This window comes from Balaenoptera borealis, assembly GCF_965194805.1.
Source record: "Balaenoptera borealis genome assembly, chromosome: 16".
Taxonomy (NCBI): domain Eukaryota; kingdom Metazoa; phylum Chordata; class Mammalia; order Artiodactyla; family Balaenopteridae; genus Balaenoptera; species Balaenoptera borealis.
In genome coordinates this window covers 75042303-75062178 of record NC_138872.1, presented here as the reverse complement: position 1 = coordinate 75062178, position 19876 = coordinate 75042303, and the positions used below count along the sequence as shown (strand labels likewise).

Sequence of the window (19876 nt, the reverse complement as noted above, 5' to 3'; positions counted from 1 at the left end):
TGCCCAGCAGTATTGCTGAAGCCTTTGGGGCGGCCTCCCCTGGGCAGATGGTTCTGGAGACAGCGGGAAGCCTGGAGTGGCTGAGTGTCGGGAAGGAGCTAGGGCTGGGAGATGCTGGCCACGTGAGCCCACACGGGAGCCGAGAGGGAGGGAAAGGAATCTGTAGTGAAGCAGGAACAGGGCCCCAGTTCTCCACTGGTGTGTGAGATCTGGGGAAATAAGGGTAACAGACACACAGGGTTTACTATACACTACATCCTCTTCTCACTAATTTGTTTGGTTCCATAACTACCCCATGAGATAAATCCTAAAATGATCCCCATTCTGAAGATGAGGAAACAGACTTCCAGAAGGCAAAGGAACTGGCCCAGGGTCATAAAATTATTTAGTGGCAGAGCTTGGATTTCTGAAACAGGCTCCAGAGTCTGAGTCCTTAACCATGTAATATGCTCTCTCCTTTGATGACACAGCACAAAGCCAGGCTGCTGTTTGAATTGGCAGAATGAGAAGGTGAGACAGATTTAACTAAGATCAGCTGAAAAGGGGAAAAAAATGTTTGCCAGCATTTCCATACCGTACCAGGATATAATCCTACCTTCCTATTTCACAGAGACAAGAAAGACATGCATCTGCTTACTGAAAAATAGCGTCTGTCTCATTGCAAAGCAGAGTCTTTGCTCCTCTGACCAATTTAGCAGTCAGGGTGAGGCTGGCAGGCCTGCTTAGGAATTTGCTCCTGATCCTTGGGAAGTTGGACAGGACTATATTGCTCACCCATCCCCCGTCCCACTTGGCTCTTCCGACCCTCATCCTGGTGCTCCCCACCCTCAGGACCCCTCCCCCAGAGGCCCCTAGCTCTCGCCACAAAGCTGTGTGGTCCAGACCCTGCCATCCCCGTACCTCCAGGGACACTGCCCCAATCCATCCACTCCTGGACCCGTCTGCAGGAAAATCAACCTAAGGTTTTGTAGCACAAATATGTCTCCCCATTCATTCCAAGTAGCAAGTGCATTTTCTGGAAATACCGTGCTTGAATCCAGCATGGTGGGTCATAATGGTGGATGGGAGAAGATTGAGGAGAGAGGTCCTGGGGACCATCCCACCCCCCAGGAGCTGGCTCTCTCTACGGGAAATGTATCTGGTTCCATAGCTTGCCTTCCAAACTCCCAGATAGATTTTTAAATCAACTTTATTGAAGTATAAGGTCGGTACAATAAACTGCCTCTGTTTAAAGTGTACAGTTTGAGGAGTTCTGGCAGGGGTACACACCTGTGGAACTCCCTGCTCAATCAAACTACAGAACGTTTCCATTCCATTTCCATTCCTGCCCACCCACCGCCAGAGATTTCTCCTGCTCCTTTTCTCCACCCCGGCTCCCGGCAGGCACTATGCGTCCACTCTGAGATATAGTTGAAATATTTTTTTTCTGTATTCAGTTTGAGTTCTGGCATGCCCTAGACAGTGATGGAGAAAGTCTATTTGTTTTTTAAAATGTACACATGTACACGTAGTCACCAGAAACCACTCTTGTGGCTTCAGCCATGCAACAAACAAATAAATTCACCCCAAAGCAGTTTTGAATCAACGGAACCCATCTCTCTGTCTCCTGGGTAGAAGCTGGAGAAACTGCATTTTTCATTTAGCAATGGTTTTCTACCCTCAGTAGGCCTGATTTTAAAGTGATAAGAAAGACCCTTAATATGAAAGCCATTGCAAGCCATGTTTTTATTGACAATCCGATAGATTTTGCTGTGTTCCAGAGTTATTCCACAATTATTTGGCTGGTTTTTGTTTATTTGGCTATAACCTGCATATTTGAGTTTTCCCTCAAGGCTGTTACATGTGGGTTAATAGTTTTACATGCCTCTTAGATCATTTCTAATAGAAAATTCCTTTTTCTCCTAAATGAGAATTAACTGTATTTGAGCTCAGAGGGTTTTTTCCTAATGCATTAGGGTTGTGGATAATGACATTTATTTCTCATGGGCCCAGCAGCCAAATCTAGAATAATCCCATTCAATTCAAAAGACATTTATAGAGCTTTTGCTCCTCGCGAGATACTTTTCTTGGTCCTTATGCTATATAACAATGGGTGGGATGCTGCAGTACTAAAACAACAATGACAAAAATCTGTAACAGGGAAAGGCATATTAATATTACACAAGTATGTAAGCTGAAATAGATCACATGGTGGGGTGGCTTTGTGGAACGAAGTGAGATGGGGTAGGGGTAGGGTGGGGCTATAATTTATTCAGGGAAGACTGTTGGCTCTTTTTGAGAAACTTCAAGTCATCTGTCAGACTAAGCCGAGAATCAAAGAGTTCAAACAAAAGGTGAGTTGGGGACCTATAGTAGAAGATCATGGTTACAAGTTTATTCATAAATCCGTGGGCATTGGGAGCCATTGAAGGTTGAGGCAGGGAACGATAGAATTTGAACGTGCAGGATTGGGAAGGCCAGATGGAAATTGTGAAGGGATGGAAGGAGGAGGACCAGTTACAAGCCTACTGCAGCAGTTCAGTTCCCAGAAGAGTCTTAGCTGGGATGTTTGTTAGGAGGAAATATAGGAGAAATTGGCCCTTCTTATCTGTGCTTCTGAATCTGCAGATTGAACCAATGGAGAATCATGTAGTACATATTTCTTGAAAAAAATCCATGTGTAAGTGGACCTGCCTAGTTCAAACCTGTGTTGTTCAAGGGTCACCTGTATAAACAAGAGAATTGATGTTCACATAAAGACTTATACAGGACTGTTCATAACAGCATAATTTATAATAACCCCAAAGTGGAAACAGTCCAAACATCCATCCCCTGGTGAATGGACACACAGGATGGTCCAGAGGAGATGGGACTCTTCCATGCCTTGAAGGGAGGCACCAGAGAATATGGATCCATGGTTGTCCCAAAGACTGGAGAGGAGGTGACTGGGGGCTGGAAGAATGAAAGGAGACATTGTGGAATGGAGAGAATTACATTGAGCTCTAGGAGAGCTGAAGCCAGAAAGTTCTAGAAGGAGCCCAGTAACTAACATTTCCAGGCAGGGAAACAACTGAAGCAAAGCCCTGGAGGCAGGAAAGCAAGTTGGACATGCAGAGGATGGCGGCCGGAGGTCCTTATGGAAGGAGCACTTCTAGATGGGCTCTCAATCCAGGACTGGGGAAAGTGGGGGACCTGGTGGATGTCAGGTCTCAACACTCACCACCTTTCCCCTGACCCTGGCCTCTTGGCCAGGCCAGTAGAGCCCATGCATGTGGCCTCCTTGTACAGGTTCCCAGTGTGAGAAACCACCTTCCCCCAGAAAAGAAATCCTGCAGGGCCCTCTTCACCTGCCTTACCCGCCTGACGTCTGCCTGGCTGGGGGCTGGATATGTGGCCTTTTGCAGGTCCCGGAAGTCTGGATCTTACTGTTTCCATGTCCTAAAAGACCTCAGAAAGGAGAGCTTCTAACTCCCAGTGGCATTTAGCTTCACTCTTTTTGAACATCTGGGTCACAGATATGCTTAGTTAATTAATGTTCTTAGTGCTGCTCACGTGCCTGCTGGTTAATAGATTGATTCATAATTTCAATAAGCAGCTGTGTATATCTTTCCCCTGAACATAAAGGCAGCTTGCTGTCATTCATCACTTTGCATTTGATGAATTTAAACACATTCAGAGAGACATTGTCGGAGGAGGGATGGGGCAGGGCTTCTGATTTTTTTTTTACCATTTTGCCTCTAACAGTTATTCTGATTTGGAACTAATTTGGGTTTAAAACACATGTTAACCACATCTCTCTCTCAAGGGCATTTAATAAACTCCTGTCACTCGTTCCTGAGGGGATCCGGCAGGCTCCCTTTGGGGATCAGAACAGAGGGTTTCTGAGCAGCTTTCACCAGAAGAGAGAGCCCCTGCGGAGCATCTTATCCCCTGATGAGGCACTTGTGTCCCGGGGCAGAGCTACTTTTCTGCTCCATTCCTGGCCAGAAATGCCCAGGCTGTCAGGAACCCAGGATCATCTGAGAGGAGGTCCCTCTGCTGCTCAGCTGCTGGGCCAAGGCTGCCAACCATCGAGTCTCTGGGGACCCAAGGATAAAAGCCAGGACCCGGCCAGGTGACCAGATGTCTTCATGCCTGTTTCCTCTTCTTCGAAATGGGAAGGGTAATAGCACCTACCTCACAGGTTATTGTAGAAATTACATTATTTCTTCTCTGTACCATGCCTAGAAATGGGGCAGAGTATGCCTCCAATACATGCTGGCTGGTAATATTATTTTGTAATGGATTAGGCATCCGTTGTATACTAATAATGATCATCGCTCCTGCTCCAGCCACCTCACAGGATCATGAGAATAGACATAAAGATTGTGCGTGCCTCTCGCCAACCTGCCCTGGAATCATCTCAGTGGGAATACAGCCCCATTCTTGTATTCCCAGTGCCTGTTCCCAGCCTGGGCACATAGAGGACTCTTCAAAACATGTTTGTGGAGTTTAAAGCAATAGCTGTGGCTGCATTTTGTAAATGAAGATGCTCATCACATCTGTAATGTGCTCATTCACAAACATGTTCGGAGCCCTTGGTCTGTGATTGTCTCCTAGGAAGAATGAAATAAATTGGACACAATCCCTGCCCCAAAGGAGTGTGAAAGACAGGTGAATGTATTTGTTCAAAAGTTGGAATACAGGGTTTTGAACAACATGGGCAGTCAGGAGAGGCCAAGGCACCAAACTAGTATGGACTCACAACTCGTTGTGAGAAGGATTGTCAGGCAATATCATCTGTGTATCAGATAGCTATTGCTGCGTAATAACTACCCCAAAACTTAGTGGCATAAAACAATATGCATTTATTTATTATTGCTTACAAGTCTGTGGGTCATCTGGATGGTTCTGTGATCTGGACCAGGCTCAGATGATTTGGGTTGGACTCATTCACGCCTCTCCCATCAGCCAGCAGCTCGGCTGAGGGCTGCCTGATCTACAATGACCTCATCCACTTGTCTGGTGGTTGACTGGCTGGTTGTTCGGACCACGTGGCTATCATCCTTTAGCAGGCCATCCTGGACTTACTGCCATGGTGGCGGTAGGGTTCCAGGAGGGTGGAAATATGCAAGGTGTATACCAGGAACAGACGCATCCCCCTTTCTGCTACATTCTGTTGGCCAAAGCAAGTCACAAAGCCAACCAATATTCAAGGATGAGGAAACAGATTCCACTTCTTAATAGAAATTGCAGCAAAGTCATATGACCCAGGGTGCATAGAAAGATGTGGCCGTTTTGGGAATCTTCCCAATGCTCTCTAGCATTTGTTGCAGTACATGGAGCACAGAGCAAGTACCAGGACGGGGTTGTGCATTTAGGGTGTTTCTGCCTTTTCATCATTAGAAATAACATTGCAATAAATACCCTGTACCTAAACTTTTTTCTTCCAGTTTTATTGATATAACTGACATACAGCACTGTGTAAGTTTAAGGTGTACAGCATAATGATCTGACTTCCATACATCATGAAATAATCATCACAGTAAGTTTAGTGAACATGCATCATCTCTCCTGGATACAAAATTAAACAGAAAGAAATTTTTTTTCTTGTGATGAGAACTCTTAGGATTTACTGTCTTAACTTTCATATATAACATACACCAGTGTTAATTATATTTATCATGCTGTACATTCCATCCCTAGTACTTATTTATATTATAAGTGGAAGTTTGTACCTTTTAACTGCCCTCATCCAGTTCCCCCTCCTCCCCACCCCTCTACATAAACTTTTGTTCACAGTTCTAATTATTTCCTTGGGATAGATTTTTTTTTTTTTCTTTTTTCTTTTCTTTGGCCGCACCTCATGGCTTATGAAGGGATCTTAGTTCCTCGACCAGGGACCGAACCTGCACCCTCGGCAGTGAAAGTGTGGAGTCCTAACCACAGGACCACCAGGGAATTCCCGAGATTTTTAAAAGTAGATTTATTGGGTCAAAGGAGAGAAACATTTTTAAAGCACACTGTTTATATTTTGATATTCCTTTTTGAAAGGTTGTAGTAATTTACCCTCCCTCTGGCCCATCTTAGGCTCACCTTGACAAAATACAAATAATCTCTTTTTTTAAAACGTGGTGTCTCATTGTTTTGATTTTTGATTTATTTTAATACCTAGGAGGTTGAATGCTTTTTCATATGCCTGTTTCTTCTTCAGTGAACTGACTCTTTGGGCCCTTTTGCAGCAGGGTAGATTTAATTAACCCCTGTTTACAAATGAGGAGGAAACGGACGATCAGAGAGGTTAATTGACTTGTTCAAGGTGGCCCAGCCAGCTGGAAGCAGAACCAAGCTTTAGAAATCAGATGTCCCGCTTTTTCACTTATTCCTGCTCCCCGCGTTGTTGAACAGAAGGCCAGACTCCTGAAACATTGACCGAGGATGTGCTTAGAAGGAAATCAGGGAGTGGCCCAGGGAATCTGTATCCAGGCTTAGCAAGCCGCGGGCTTCCTGGACGGGGCGCCCCTGTGAGTTGGGTGTGTGTGTGTGGATGTGTGACAGGCCTGTGAAGGTGGCCGGGACTGCAGCATGGACAAAGTCCTGGGTGACCCATGTGTCCCTCGTGGTCTCACCGCTACCTTCCATGGCCCTGCCGCTCTGCTCTCTCCCCAGCTGGCCCGCTACACCAAGGAGGGCTTCCTGCACCTGGGAGCCCTGGGGACCACCACGCTCCTCCCTGACACCCGCTGCCTGGTGGACAACTCCAGGAGTCGTCTGCCCCAGCTCCTGGACTGCGACAAGGTCAAGGGCAGCCTGTACAAGCGCTGGAACTTCATCCAGGTAAGTGCTCCGCAGACAGGCCTGGAGGCCCAGAGCACGTGAGGATGCTGCGAGCTCCCCCGGGAAGGGCGGCCAGCAAAGTGCAGCCCAAGGTCTCCCAGCTTAAGGCTAGGCACGTGGACTCCTGCGCGTGTTCAGGTGGGATCCCTGGGGCCTTTCCCTGTGAGACAGCCTTCGGGATCCCTGCGGCAGCGCTAGGCCGGGCTGGGCTCTGACACATCTCGAGAGGGAGTTCGGGGTGATTTCTCTGGAATCTTCTAAATGCCAGAGGGATGGAGAAAGTCAGATTGAGACTATCTCGGGCAGTCCCCCATCCTGACACCATCCCCTCCCAATGCTTTCACCTGGTTCAGCCACTCAGACTTGGTGAAGCTTATTTATTTTCTGACTTTAGGGCTCCCAGAGAAGGCCCAAAGGCCCCACGATCCCTCCCCCCTGTGCACAGAATTTTGGTGGGATTGTTCCCCAAGAGGGGCCATGTGCCGGGCACTATGGTGGTTACGTCTCTCTCTGTCTCTCTCTCTCCCTCCCTCCCCCTCTCCCTGTCTCTGTATCTCTGTCTCTCCCTGTCTCTTTGTATCTATCTCTCTCTGTTTCTATCTCTCTGTTTTCCTCTGTCTCTCTCATTCTCTACATCTTTCTCTGTCTGTCTCTGTCTGTCTCTCTGTCTGTGTCTCCATCCTTGCCTCTGTCTCTCTCTCTTTCTTTGTCCCTGTCTCTCTCTCTGTCTGTCTCTCTGTTCCCATCTCTGTCTCTCTCCGTCTCCATCTCTCTGTCTCCTTCTCTGTCTGTCTCTTCTCCCTCTCACCCCCACGTGCTCCCAGAATGGCGCCGTCATGAACAAGGGCACGGGGCGCTGCCTGGAGGTGGAGAGCCGAGGCCTGGCTGGCATCGACCTCATCCTCCGCAGCTGCACGGGGCAGAGGTGGACGATTAAGAACTTCATCAAGTAGTGGGAGGAGCTGGGGCCCTCGGAGCCTGGCCCCCGGGGCAGGGTCTGCGTCCTCTGGACCAGCCACGCTGGGAGAGAAACAGCAAGCAGTCGGCAGGTGCTCAGTGGGCCTCCCGGGGCTTCCCCAGGACAGCCTGGGGCCCAGGTGGAGACACTGCCTCTCCATCAGGCATCCAGCTGCCTGAGGCTCATGCCCCCTGGCAGAGCTCCCTGACCCTTCTCTGGGAGCACGGGAGCCGTGTATCCTGCAGCCTGGATGTGGACCTGGTACCGAGGAGTGACACGTCACATCTCCTGCTCGTCTTCCCATCCACTTGCAGGACTGGGGCTGGCGGGGGCCCCTCCTTTTTCCCATCTCTCGTAGCAGCAGCGGCAGCTTCTGAATTCCACCCGAGCCCTCAACAGCGTGGAGGGGGGTGGTGCTGGGCCACAGTCTAGCTCCCCCTCCTCTGCGGAGGCAGCGAGGCCCTGAGACTCCGTGTCCCCCGGGTTGCTTCTGCCCAGATGCCTGTTCACAGCCCAAGATCGCCACCCCCCAAACCTTTCCAGCGGGTGGCCTTGGACTCTTCTGGACCCCACCCCCGAGATGACCTGGAAGGAGCTGACGCTTCCACGGTCACCTGGGCACTAGGATCCTATGTGCCTGGACCAGCTCTTCCACCTGTGTCGTCAACAGGGAGCCAGAGAGCACGTGGGGTGGTCTCAGCTGTGAGGGCCCCCCAAGGCTGCAGCCGGGCCCATTCTGCTCTGCCTGCCCAGGGGCCGGGGAACCCGGCCTCACAGTGGCTACCGCAGCAAGCAGCCCCCATCTGGAGCTTAAGGACTGACGTCAGCACAGCACAGGGGGCCGGGACCCTGGAGGACGCTCTCGTGTCTCCCTGTGCTCTGCCAGCTGGCAGGGAAGAAGGCAGTCGAGTCCCCTCTGAAGAGTAATAACTTTTTGCTGATTGCCCTCTGGTTAGGGTGCACTTATAGATCAGAGTTAATATATGGACGAGTGTGCATGCGTATGAGGGTGTGTGCCTGGGGGGGCGAGTGCGTGGCGCGTGTGTCTGGGCGTGTGCGTCTGAGTGCATGGTAGAGCAGACATAGAGGTGTGGCCTTGGACTTGTCGCATTACTGCCAGCCCAGACCAGGTCAAGGATGCTGAGAAGCTTGCGGGGGGCGGGCTGGCCAGGAGGACGTGGCTGGGCTGGCGCCCCAGATGGAAGGCCGCCCTCCTGCCAGTTCCCGTCTGTCTCCCTCATGCTGTCCGGCCAAGCCCTGCCCAGAACCAAAGCCCGTACCTGCCCAGTGTGGGGTTCACAGTGTCTCATTTGGTGGCATCTTACTGGTGATCATCTCCCCCTTTGTGAAATAAATACATATGAGCACTTCCCAGCTCAGCCTTGTTTGCTTTTTGATTCTTCCAGAGCCCGGGCCAGGAGGCACTTCCTGGGACGTGGCAAGGGCTTCTGGTTTATTAAAGGCAGAGAGCGTTCACTTCGTGGGGTGGGGACACGGCCAGCCTGCCCTTGCTCTCGCCTCCCCCCAAAGCAGGACAGAACTTGACGTTGGACACCTGCTTGCTAACCCCCTGCTGATCCCAGATTAGAAGGGTCAGGTAGGTGCAGAAAGCTGTGATGGAGAGGAGGGCCGTGGGCGACCTGGCCGAGCATCCTGGTCCGCCCCTTTCTGCTGCCGGCAGCCACTCCCATCTCTCGAGACCAGAGAGCCCGTTGTGGAAGCAGCTGCCCCTTTTATTCATGAAGAAGCGAAATCCAAAAAGACGGCAGGCCTTCTGCCCTGGAAATGAGCCTGGAAGGAAGTGGGCTGAAGTCCCCTGGGCATGGACAGCCCCACGTCTCTTCCCTCCCAGGAAGCCAAGAAGGTCCGGTTTGTTCAGTGTAACCCAACCCACAGACATGCGTGTCAGCTGCCGTTTGGGGGGACTCTTTGAGAATCGGGGTCCATGAGCACACATGGAAAATTCTGCTGTTTGGTGAGGAGGAGTTCATCAAACTTAAATATCAGATCCTCGGGGTAATTATTAAGCCAAAAGAGCCAAGGGTCTGCCGGTCCCCCGTGGGGTCAAGGGGGCTTTGGGTAGTATTCCAAGGCGGTGCTTTGAGGAGCGGTCCTGCCCAGACTGAGCCATTCTCCTCCTGTGTGGGTCTGAAGGTAGAAGCTCAAAGAAGGCAAATATTCCATTTTACCGTTAGCTGAGGCTTTGAGCCCAAATCCCCCTGAGGTACTCAGTGGGCCCCTGTGGGATCCTTCATCCTCCGGGAAATGGGCCGAAATGGCCTCGGACCAGAGAAGCCACAAGACCTGCTCTGTGTTCCGCAACATCCAAACTCAACGTCCCCCGACGGAGTTGGAGCCCCACCTTCTGACTTGTTCACTGTGCTTTGGGCTCATTTCTATTCCTAAGGCTGCACCCCTAGCATACGGACAGCAGGAAGTGCCCTGGAGTTTTCAAGAGAGAAGTGCTGCTTTTCTTCAGGGCCGCAAGGCAGCAGGCAGGATGTTCGGGTTTGCTTGTTTACATGGTGGGGATGGGGGTGCTGGTTTAGGGCCACGGGGGGCTCTCAGCCCCCCGGCACAGCACGTGTGCTGCAAATCCTGGCTCTGGCCCTTGCTTCCAGCATCCAGGAAGCCTGGGCTGTGTGTCCACATCAGCACCGGTTCCTCTCAAAGGCCAGAGCCTGAGGCCAGCGTCTGGGTCAGCATCCTCACTGTCCCACAGCACCCCAGGGGACCTGAAGGCTTGGGGGTGGCAGGCCAGCGGCCAAAGCAGAGAAGAGGAATTAACTGTAGCCAGAGAGGGAGGAGAGAAAAGACAAGCAGGGCCCTGGGGGAGCCTAGGGTCTCAGTGCTTTAGGGGAATCTGGAAGTTCCAGGGCCCATACCTCTGCATAGCTCAGGCAGCAGGCTCCAAGCATGGGGCTTGAGTTCTGACAACCTTTGTGCATCTCCCTCCGTCCATGCACTCCCGTCACGTAGATCTCCCCACTCTCCTGTCTGGTGGCCATTTCCTTCTCTTTCATTTTTTCCCCCTCAATTCATATGGCAAAAAAAAAAAAAAAAAAAAAAAATCACAGATGGTATTCCTGATCCACGTCCAAGCCATCGAAGCTGACGCCTTTGAATGTGTTATTTCTCAAATGTGTTCTTTATACTGATTCTGGGGGCTACAGAAGAAGAAACTGAAAGGACAGAGGAAGGTCAGTTTGGGCCAGAAAGCATCATCATAAGCCACTACTCCAAACCCTTTGACTTGGGTTTCTGAAGCCATGTTTCTTTCGTCTGATATTTTTTCCGCTATTCTCAGAAAGTATCCCTGTTTCACAAAGGGCAGAAGTCAGGCCTGGGCAGAGCCGGTGACCCGCACACCACTGGGCTGTCCAGTGATCGGTTGTCCCTGATTTGTATGCAATCGCTCCTCCTTCCACTTTGCTTTCAAGGGCTGCTCTGAGAACAGCTGAGTGTCCGCAGCCCAGGGATGGACCGGGGAGGAGCTCGGAGCCTGCACAAGGAACCAGGTGGTCCACGAAGTCTGGAAACTGCCAAGGGGCCAGAAGCGGGTTCCCAATCCCCACTCATTGCCAGCACGCCAGCCTCTTGTTTTGATTTGAGCTCCAGATGATCGTTGGGCTGGCAGATCACCAGCTCCTAATCAGCTGCCCCTTCCTCTCGCCCGAAGCACAAATCCCTGGGTCTCTCGGCTACTCTGCTTTCTCCCTTAGGCAAGTTTCCAAGACCTACATATAGGGACAGGTGGTGGGCCCCAAACTCCAGAGGTTTACTTCAGTCCAGTTCAACAAATATATTTGGACACCTATTCTGTGGTTTGCTTTTTTTTTTTTAATTTACTTATAATATATCTTTCTTATTTAAAAAAAAATTTTTTTTATTTATTTATTTTTATTTATGGCTGTGTTGGGTCTTTGTTTCTGTGCGAGGGCTTTTCTCTAGTTGCAGCAAGTGGGGGCCACTCTTCATCGCGGTGCGCTGGCCTCTCACTATCATGGCCTCTCTTGTTGCGGAGCACAGGCTCCAGACGCGCAGGCTCAGTAGTTGTGGCTCACGGGCCTAGTTGCTCCGCGGCATGTGGGATCTTCCCAGACTAGGGCTCGTACTCGTGTCCCCTGCATTGGCAGGCAGACTCTCAACCACTGCGCCACCAGGGAAGCCCTGTGGTTTGCTTTCTAAGACTTCTTGGAAGGAAGGAAGGGAGAGATGGAGAGAAGGAGGGAGGGAGGGAGGGAGGAAGGAAGGGAGGGAGGGAGGGAGGGAGGGAAGGGGAGGGAGGGAGGGAGCAAAAGAAGAAGGAGCTAAAACATATTGAGCAATTGCAAGGCACCATGAGAAATGATGAGTATCATGGTATTTACCCTTTAAAGCTTATATTTGAAAGAAGAAAACAGACACAATATATTGGGCCTCCCCACCCCTGGAGCCGGGGCAGTCATGAGATGGGGTCTATGCCTATCGGTATAAATGGGGTTCTTGGCGTGTTAGCAGATTCCAGTGTTCTTTCCCCAAAGAGGCTCCAGCCGATGGGTAGCTCTTGCAAGTGTGGCTCCCAGCTTAACTTCTTCTGCTGCTTATTGATGTGGGCCCCCAACACTGTCCAAACACAAAAAGCCAAGCTGAGGAAGTGAGAAAGCCAGACAGGCGTCACTAATGCTGCTGCTGGTTCCGGGACCCTGGAGACTGTCAGGCTCGCCAGTGATCATCACCCTTAATAAATGGTCAGGGGTTCCTGTTACTCCAGGGTCAAAACACCATCTAATCCGCTCTCCCACCGGATGCCCATCCACCAGTCTACTATCGGCTTGATAAACTCTAGAGACAGCTAGTTCTAGGGCAGAAACCTCTTTCTGACAGTGAACCAAACAAGGTGTGAATATCAGTAACTTCTTCCCACTGTCCGGCCCTCTGGAACTCTGAAAACAAGATTAACTGCCTGTTAAAATCTGCCTTGCACCTTAAGTCAGCGCCCCTCCTTGAAGCTTTAATGCTGCTGGTTGTAACTGAGAGAGAAACAACCTATGTTCCCTTGACGACAACTTTATCATGGACAGAATTCATCTTTGCCACCTGGTGAAATGGTTCACTGTCTTGGCTAGGCTGCCACGATCCATTTGCCACAGACTGGGGTGCTCTGTGGTACCCCCTTATCCACGGGGATATGTTCCCAGACCCCTAGTGGATGCCTGAAACTACAATAGCACCAAGCCCTATATGTACTATATTTTTCCTATACATACATAGCTATGATAAAGTGTAATTCATAAATTAGGCACAGTAAGAGATTAACAACAATAATGATAACATAGAACAATATACTGTAATAAAAGTTGTGTGAATGTGGTCTCTCTCTCTCTCTCTCTATTTCTTATTGTACAAATTTAATGCCCTTTCCATCTTAACTAAGCACTTGTCACACACTGTGGCCGTAACTTTTGCCGTTTGAGGTGCGACAGCAAATCTAGCTCGGATTTCTTTTTCCTTCTTCACGGTTTCACAGATAGAAGATTCGTTCTCACCGCAGATCTTAGTAACCTCAATATACAGTTTTTTTTCTTTCCTTATTAAGTGGAGAATTTTCACCTTTCGCCTAAAGGAAACACTTCATGGCACAGCCAAATTGGTCAGAGTGAGGCTGAGGGGTTCTTGGTGAACTTCATCAATTTCAGCTGGACTAATCTTTTCACCAAATATGTAGTTCATGGGTAGCTAACATTATGAACCCTCCCTCAGCCCCGGGAGTCTGGGCTTGCATCCAGTGTGAGAACCAGCTTTGAACAGCAGGAAAAGCAGAGCTTTCAGTGGTCACATCCAACAGGCACTGGGCGAGGTTTGAGCCTCAGCAACTTCAGATGCTGAAATTTCTACAGAGGCCTGGGGCACCGTCCTTGGTTAGTTAAAAGGCAGGTTTATGATCCAGCCATGCAGATAACAAACAAGAATGTACAGGCTGCCATATATACAATGGAATATTACTCAGCCATGAAAAGGAACAAAATTGGGTCATTTGTAGAGACGTGGATGGACCTAGAGTCTGTCATACAGAGTGAAGTAAGTCAGAAGAGAAAAACAAATATCGTATATTAACGCGTATATGTGGAATCTAGAAAAATGGTACAGATGAACCTATTTGCAGGGCAGGAACAGAGACGCAGATGTAGAGAACGGACATGTGGACACAGTGAGGGAAGCGGGGTGGGATGAATTGGGAGATTGGAATTGACATATGGGAGGGAGGTCCAAGAGGGAGGGGATATATGTATATATATAGCTGATTCACTTAGCTGTACAGCAGAAACTAACACAAAGTTGTAAGGCAACTATACGCACCCCTCAAAAAAAAAAAAAAAAAAAAAAGAATGTACAGGGTGCTCTGCTTAAAACTTTACCCAGACTCTTTTGCCCTTGAAAACACACAAAGAAGAACGAAAGTTCCCCGGCCTGGCCCAAGTCACCAAACCAAGTTTCTGGTGCCCAAATTCATGTCTCCGAATTTCTCTGTATCATTCCAAGTCCCGACCTCTCTAATTCAGTATTCCAGATACTTGAGTAAATGTTTGCCTGAACATTTGCTCCTATGACCAAAGCTTAGAAAATGAAGATTATTTCACTGCACAGTTGCAGAGTGCCTCCGAGACCCCCTTGGACATGCATCCCACCACTCTGCTATTTATACCCACATCTTAGATGTTCTTTGAAGCGTGTCCCCCACCTAGGGCCAACGCGGAAATCAGAGGAAAGTTCTGGTTCCCATGTGCACTGAGAATGCATTTCCTTTCCACTGTTTTAGAATTCAGAGTCCCTTTGTCCCCAGAAGCCCAACCCTAACCCACCACGAATTTGTCCAAATTAGTGAGGTTCTAAGTCTGTCTTGGGATTGTTTCTAGAATTCTTTTTGAAGGTGGAATTGCTGCTCTGGCTCCTGGAGAGAACGTGTGTTTCTTTCTGGAGCATTTCCATGAGGTTCTGGTCAGTAACCAGCACGGCGCTAGGCTCGAAGCAGGCGGGGAACAGGGGAAATCGGCTCTTTGCAGGAGCCCGGGGCAGAAGAGGCCAGAAACTCCTGCCTCCCATCCACCCCGTGCTCAGGTGGTCCACAGCCTGACCCTGACCCTGACCCTGATGGAGAGCCTCTGCTCTCCTGGGCTCTCCCACCGCACGTGACAGTCTCCCAGAGGTGTCATATTAGACAGAGTCCGGCTCTTGACAGCTGTGAGATAAACATGCTTGATGACAGCTCAGTGGGAGAAAGCTGCCATCTCTGTGGAGGAAATACTCTGTGCTTTGGGTCGTTGCAGTGGGAAGTTTGTTGTTGTTCTTCGGTTTTGTTTTTGGTCTTAAGTTTTTGGGTTTTGAGTTATCTGCTGTTTAAAGACCTTTCTTACCCCAAAAGAACTATCCAGAAGGGTGAGGAAGTTTCCCACTGGTACCTAGATATTGGCGAAGCTGGGTGCGGGCAAGTGTTTCTCTCAAACACAGGGAGGTTTTGTGTTTTGGTTTGGTTTTGCTATTTTTTTTGTTTTTACTGCTTTCCCTGGATTTCCATTGTTGGTGGGCCGGTTTCCTCATCAGGCTGGTGCTAACTGCTGATGCGGGTAGTGGGGAGGATTTGCTTGGCAGGACAGGACCAGCCTTGTGCCTGGGAGTGGGGCACAAAAGTGTCATCACCATAGTTATAACAACCACCTTTATTTGAGCATGTGCTGTGTGCAGGCCATAGGCAAAGGCTTTTACAAGCACCCTCTCTCTTAATTTTCCCAACGACCTCCCGGCCAGTACTATTATTTTCCCTTTATAGGTGAGAATACTGGGGCTCAGAGAGATCAGAACATGTCGCAGTGTCCCGGAGTCTGTAAGGGGCAGGTTTGCGATTCAGACTCACTCAAAAGCACTTGTTCAGAATCATTAGGCAACACTACCTGTCCAGCAGCTTTGCTCCAAGCCCTCTGTTCTAACATAAAAGCCTCGGATGAGACAGGAGGAGGCTGGCTAAACAGTTACAGGAATGTGCCTAGGTTCTCTGCCATGGGCTTGCATGATAGAGGAGCAGAGAGTCACCAACTTCATTTCACGTGTCCCCAGGCCCTGGGAGCATCTTGGTCCCTGGGAGGCAGCCGCTGACTCAGAACAGCCAGTGCTGCCTTAGGCTCCACCTCCTGCCCAGACTTCTGCTTCCCTCTGGTCAGCTTGAAGTGGCAACACATATATACTTTAAGGTGAAAAAGGAATGGCCGGATCTGCCTGAAATGGTTCAAAGAGCCCTCAGCAGGCTAGGAAAATAGTCCGACTCAAACAGGAGCAAAAATTTTGGGGGTAAGTTACAAATGAATTGAAGGTTGATTAGAGAAAAATTAAATAATAGAGGTAAGTAATAACAAGAGGAAAATAACCTCAAGAATCCCACCATCCAACCTAGAGATTATCATACTAAGTGAAGTCAGAAAGAGAAAGACAAATACCATATGATATCGCTTATATGTGGAATCTAAAATATGACACAAATGAACCTATCTACGAAACAGAAACAGACTCACAGACATAGAGAACAGACTTGTGGTTGCTGGGCAGGGAGAGGGGTGGATTGGGAGTTTGGGATTAACAGATGCAAACTATTACATACAGAAGGGATAAACAACAAGGTCCTACTGTAGAGCACAGGGAACTATATTCAGTATCCTGGGAAACCATAACGGAAAAGAATGTATATATGTGTATAACTGACTCACTTTGCTGTATGGCAGACATTAACACAACATTGTAAATCATATACTTCAATTAAAAAATAAAAAAACATAAGCATTGTCTTATCCAATCATCTCAGGCACTGGATGCCAGGGTCTGGGAAGTGGCTGTCCATCTGCCCAGGAGACAGCACTGCCACTCTCTTATACTTGGCTGCTATTAGCTGTAACAAAGACACAGTGGCCTGGGGGCATCCTTCAGCAGAGCCATAAAAGTGCAATGATACAGACAGTTTAGTCAATACCATTAATGGCTATTATGGAAAAGCCAGTTGGGATTTGGGTCTGGGGAATCTATGTTTCTGCTCCTGTAGGCAGTAAGAGGATGTATCAGAGACTGCCAGTTACCTACCCAATTCCTCTTCTTCTTTGATAAGAGAATCTCAGTATTGCTGTGTGCAACAAGGTGCCCAGCTAGGAAACCACATTTCCCAGCCTCCCTTGCCGATAGGAAATGTTCTTTAAAGAGGCTCATTCAGCTTAGAGATATACCCTTTGGCCCTTGCCTCCTCCTTTCCCTGCTTCCTGGAACATGGACGTGATGGCTAGAGCTGCAGCAACCATATTATAACTAGAAGGTGACTTTGAGAACAGTGCAGCAAAAAATAATGGTACCTTGGGCTTCTGATGAAGCTATCATACTAACCCTGGGTTGCCTACTTAAAGGTTTCTTTACATGAGAGAAAAATTAAGTGAAAAAATAAACCTCTTATTAATGCCACAGTTTTCTGGGTTTCTTGATGTATGCCGTTGAACCTAATCTTTACTGATTCAGAAACAAAATTTCTGCTGATTCAGGAAACCTGATGCAGGATGGTCTAAAATGTCTGGTGCAATGGTTCAACCCTGAAGGTGAAGATGTAGTCTGGTGTGGAAACTTTCTGGAGCTCATAATTTTGCAGATGAGTTAGTAATAAATCAGCCACTGCAACATACAAAGACCTATTTGTATGCTGCTTTGTATGAAGCAGGCCAAATGTTCTCTAGAATCCATGACCTAAATACTACCAAGCTGTAAGAGAGAAGAGACTCCTAGGTCTTGATTGGGCAGCATTAGGACACATGGACCAGGATGAGATGAGAAAGGCAAGAACTTCTCAGTAGATAAGTCTCTGACAATTTCAGTGTCAGGAAAGATGATCTGGAGAGGAAGAGACCAGGGCCAGGCTCCCTTTGGCCAGTACATACTGAGGATTTTGGCTGGGTCTATACCACCCAGAGTCATTCTCTCCAAGCTTATAGCCACCATGACTAGATATAGTTCCTAGTCTTTTTTGAACATAGATAGGACTATGTGAATAAGTTTTCCCCAAGAGAGTATGAATGGAGGTTATGGGTGTCTCTTTGGGGTTGAGCTTTCATGGAAGTGGGATTGCCTTCACCCTTCTTCCTTTTCCTTTCTGGTCTGAATGCAGACAACTGTGGGATCTTAGGGGATAGTGGAGCCTTAAGGTGGAAGGAATCTCAGGCCCTGAATGATTGCCTGAAAGAGACCCTCTCGTTGACCTCATTGACTTCACTGACCAGGATTGTTTCATTGAGCCCTTACATGTTCGGGTCTATTTGTTACCGCGCTTTAGCCTACCCTAGCTAATACAAGCTCTTTCATATACCATGTTAGTTATCTACTGCTGCATAGGAAACGATCCCAAAGCTCAGTCACGTAAGACCATGCATTTATGATCTCACAGTTTCTGTGGGTCAGCTTCTAAAGGCAGTTTAGCTGGGTCCTCTGCTTCAGGGCCTCTCACAGGACGCAGTGGAGATGCTGGCTACTGCTGGAGTAATCTCAAAGCTCAGCTGACGGAAGAGCTCCTTCCAAGATCCACGGTTGTTGGGAGGATTCATTTGGACTGACGGCCTCAGCTCTTTGCTGGCTGATTGGCCGGAGGCCTCAGTTCTTTGCCACGTGGCCCTCTTTATAGGAAGTTCACGACATGGCAGCTTCATCTGAGCAAGCAAGTGAGAGCACCAGAGAGAAAAAGAGCCAGCAATAAGGAATCACAATCTTGTGTAGCCCAACCTCAGAGGTGAAATCTCATCACTTCTGCCATATTCTGTTTGCTAGAAGCAAGTCACTAGGTCCGGGCCACCCTCAGGGAGGGGATACACAAGGGCCTGGGGGTTGTCAAGAAGCAGCAATCATCAGGAACCATTCAAAAGCTGCCCAACACACATATTTAAGTCTCCCAAGAATCCTGCTTAAATCCAGTATTTACTCTGATTTAGTGAGGCCCATTGAAACAAGGAAACTGAGCCCCAGAGAGGTTCTTTAGCTTGTCCAGGGTTACACAGGTCATCAGTGGTAGAGAGAGAACCAGCTGTGTAGGGCCAGCACCTGTGTTTGTCTTCCCACGCCTCCATCTGGGCTTCAGCTGCATCCTACCCAGCAGTGAGGCCGCCCAGAAATAGGAAATAGAAATCACTCACCTAGGAGACTGAAAAAGAGAGGCTGGTCACCCACCACCATCCCTCTACACAGTCTCTGCTTTCATGAGCTGCAGGGTTGGCTCCCAGCCCCAAAGAGCTGCCTGCAGCCTTAGGAGGGAATCATGAGGGTGTGTGTGTGTGATTGACAGAGGGAGGGAGGGAGACGGAAGGAGAGAGGCAGAAAGAGACATATATAAAGAGAGGAAACAAGCACAGAATGACAGGAAGAAATAAACAGTGTTAGAAATAGCAACAAGAGAGACATTCAGACAGAAAGGTGACAAAGAGAGAAAAGAAAAAAAAAAGAGAGACGTCAGAGAAAGAGCAAGATAAGCAGAGAGTGGGATGGACAGGCAGAGAGAGAAAAAAAACAGGGAGTAGAGAGCAGGCTGTCACCTCCGATCTTTCTTTCAAGGCACATCTTTTTAGGAAGGAGAAATGCAGGTGGGCTCTCCTCGCACCTGCATACCCAGCGCCCCCTGGTGGAAATTTGAGTTCCGTTCCTCAATGGCAGGGACCCTGCGTCCCCCATACCTGTTGAAAGGACAGAGAATGGTGGGGTCTGAAAGGACAGCGAATTGTTAAGCCGGCCCAGGTTGCCCGCGGCTCGGTCTGGCCCGGGTGTGTGGAGTGGTCGCCAAGGACGGTGGCGCCGTGTGCCGCGTGGGAGGCGGGGAGTTGGTGGTTGGAGGTGTGAAAAGATGCGGTCGGGGCTCTGTAGATGCACCGCCTCCCGCAGGCGGCTCTGAGCGATGCGGCTGCACCCCCTGCCGGCGCCAGACACTGATTCCCGCTGCTCTTTCCTCTGAAATGAGTGAAAAGAAAACCAGGGAAGGTTGTGCCCCTTGAGTGATTCCCCAGGGGGCGGGGAAGAGGAGCGGGTCAGAGGAGACCAGCACAGTCCGGGACCTTCCCCGTGTGCTCTGACCTCTGGTCTGACAGG

At 49.2% G+C, this 19876-nt stretch overlaps 1 protein-coding gene across 2 annotated transcripts in view; it reads left to right on the top strand.

The window, feature by feature from the left end:
- The window catches only part of GALNT17 (polypeptide N-acetylgalactosaminyltransferase 17), a 467376-nt gene that overhangs the window by 432391 nt on the left and 15109 nt on the right, over window positions 1–19876 (top strand). The window contains exons 10-11 of one of the 2 annotated variants that reach the window (XM_082358585.1): window positions 6628–6795; window positions 7620–9128. In XM_082358585.1, coding sequence (XP_082214711.1) covers window positions 6628–6795; window positions 7620–7748 — 297 coding nt within the window. In that variant the 3' untranslated portion in view covers window positions 7749–9128. Of the gene's footprint in view, window positions 1–6627; window positions 6796–7619; window positions 9129–19876 lie in introns of those variants that run through there. The other variant, XM_082358584.1, reaches the window with a different exon arrangement.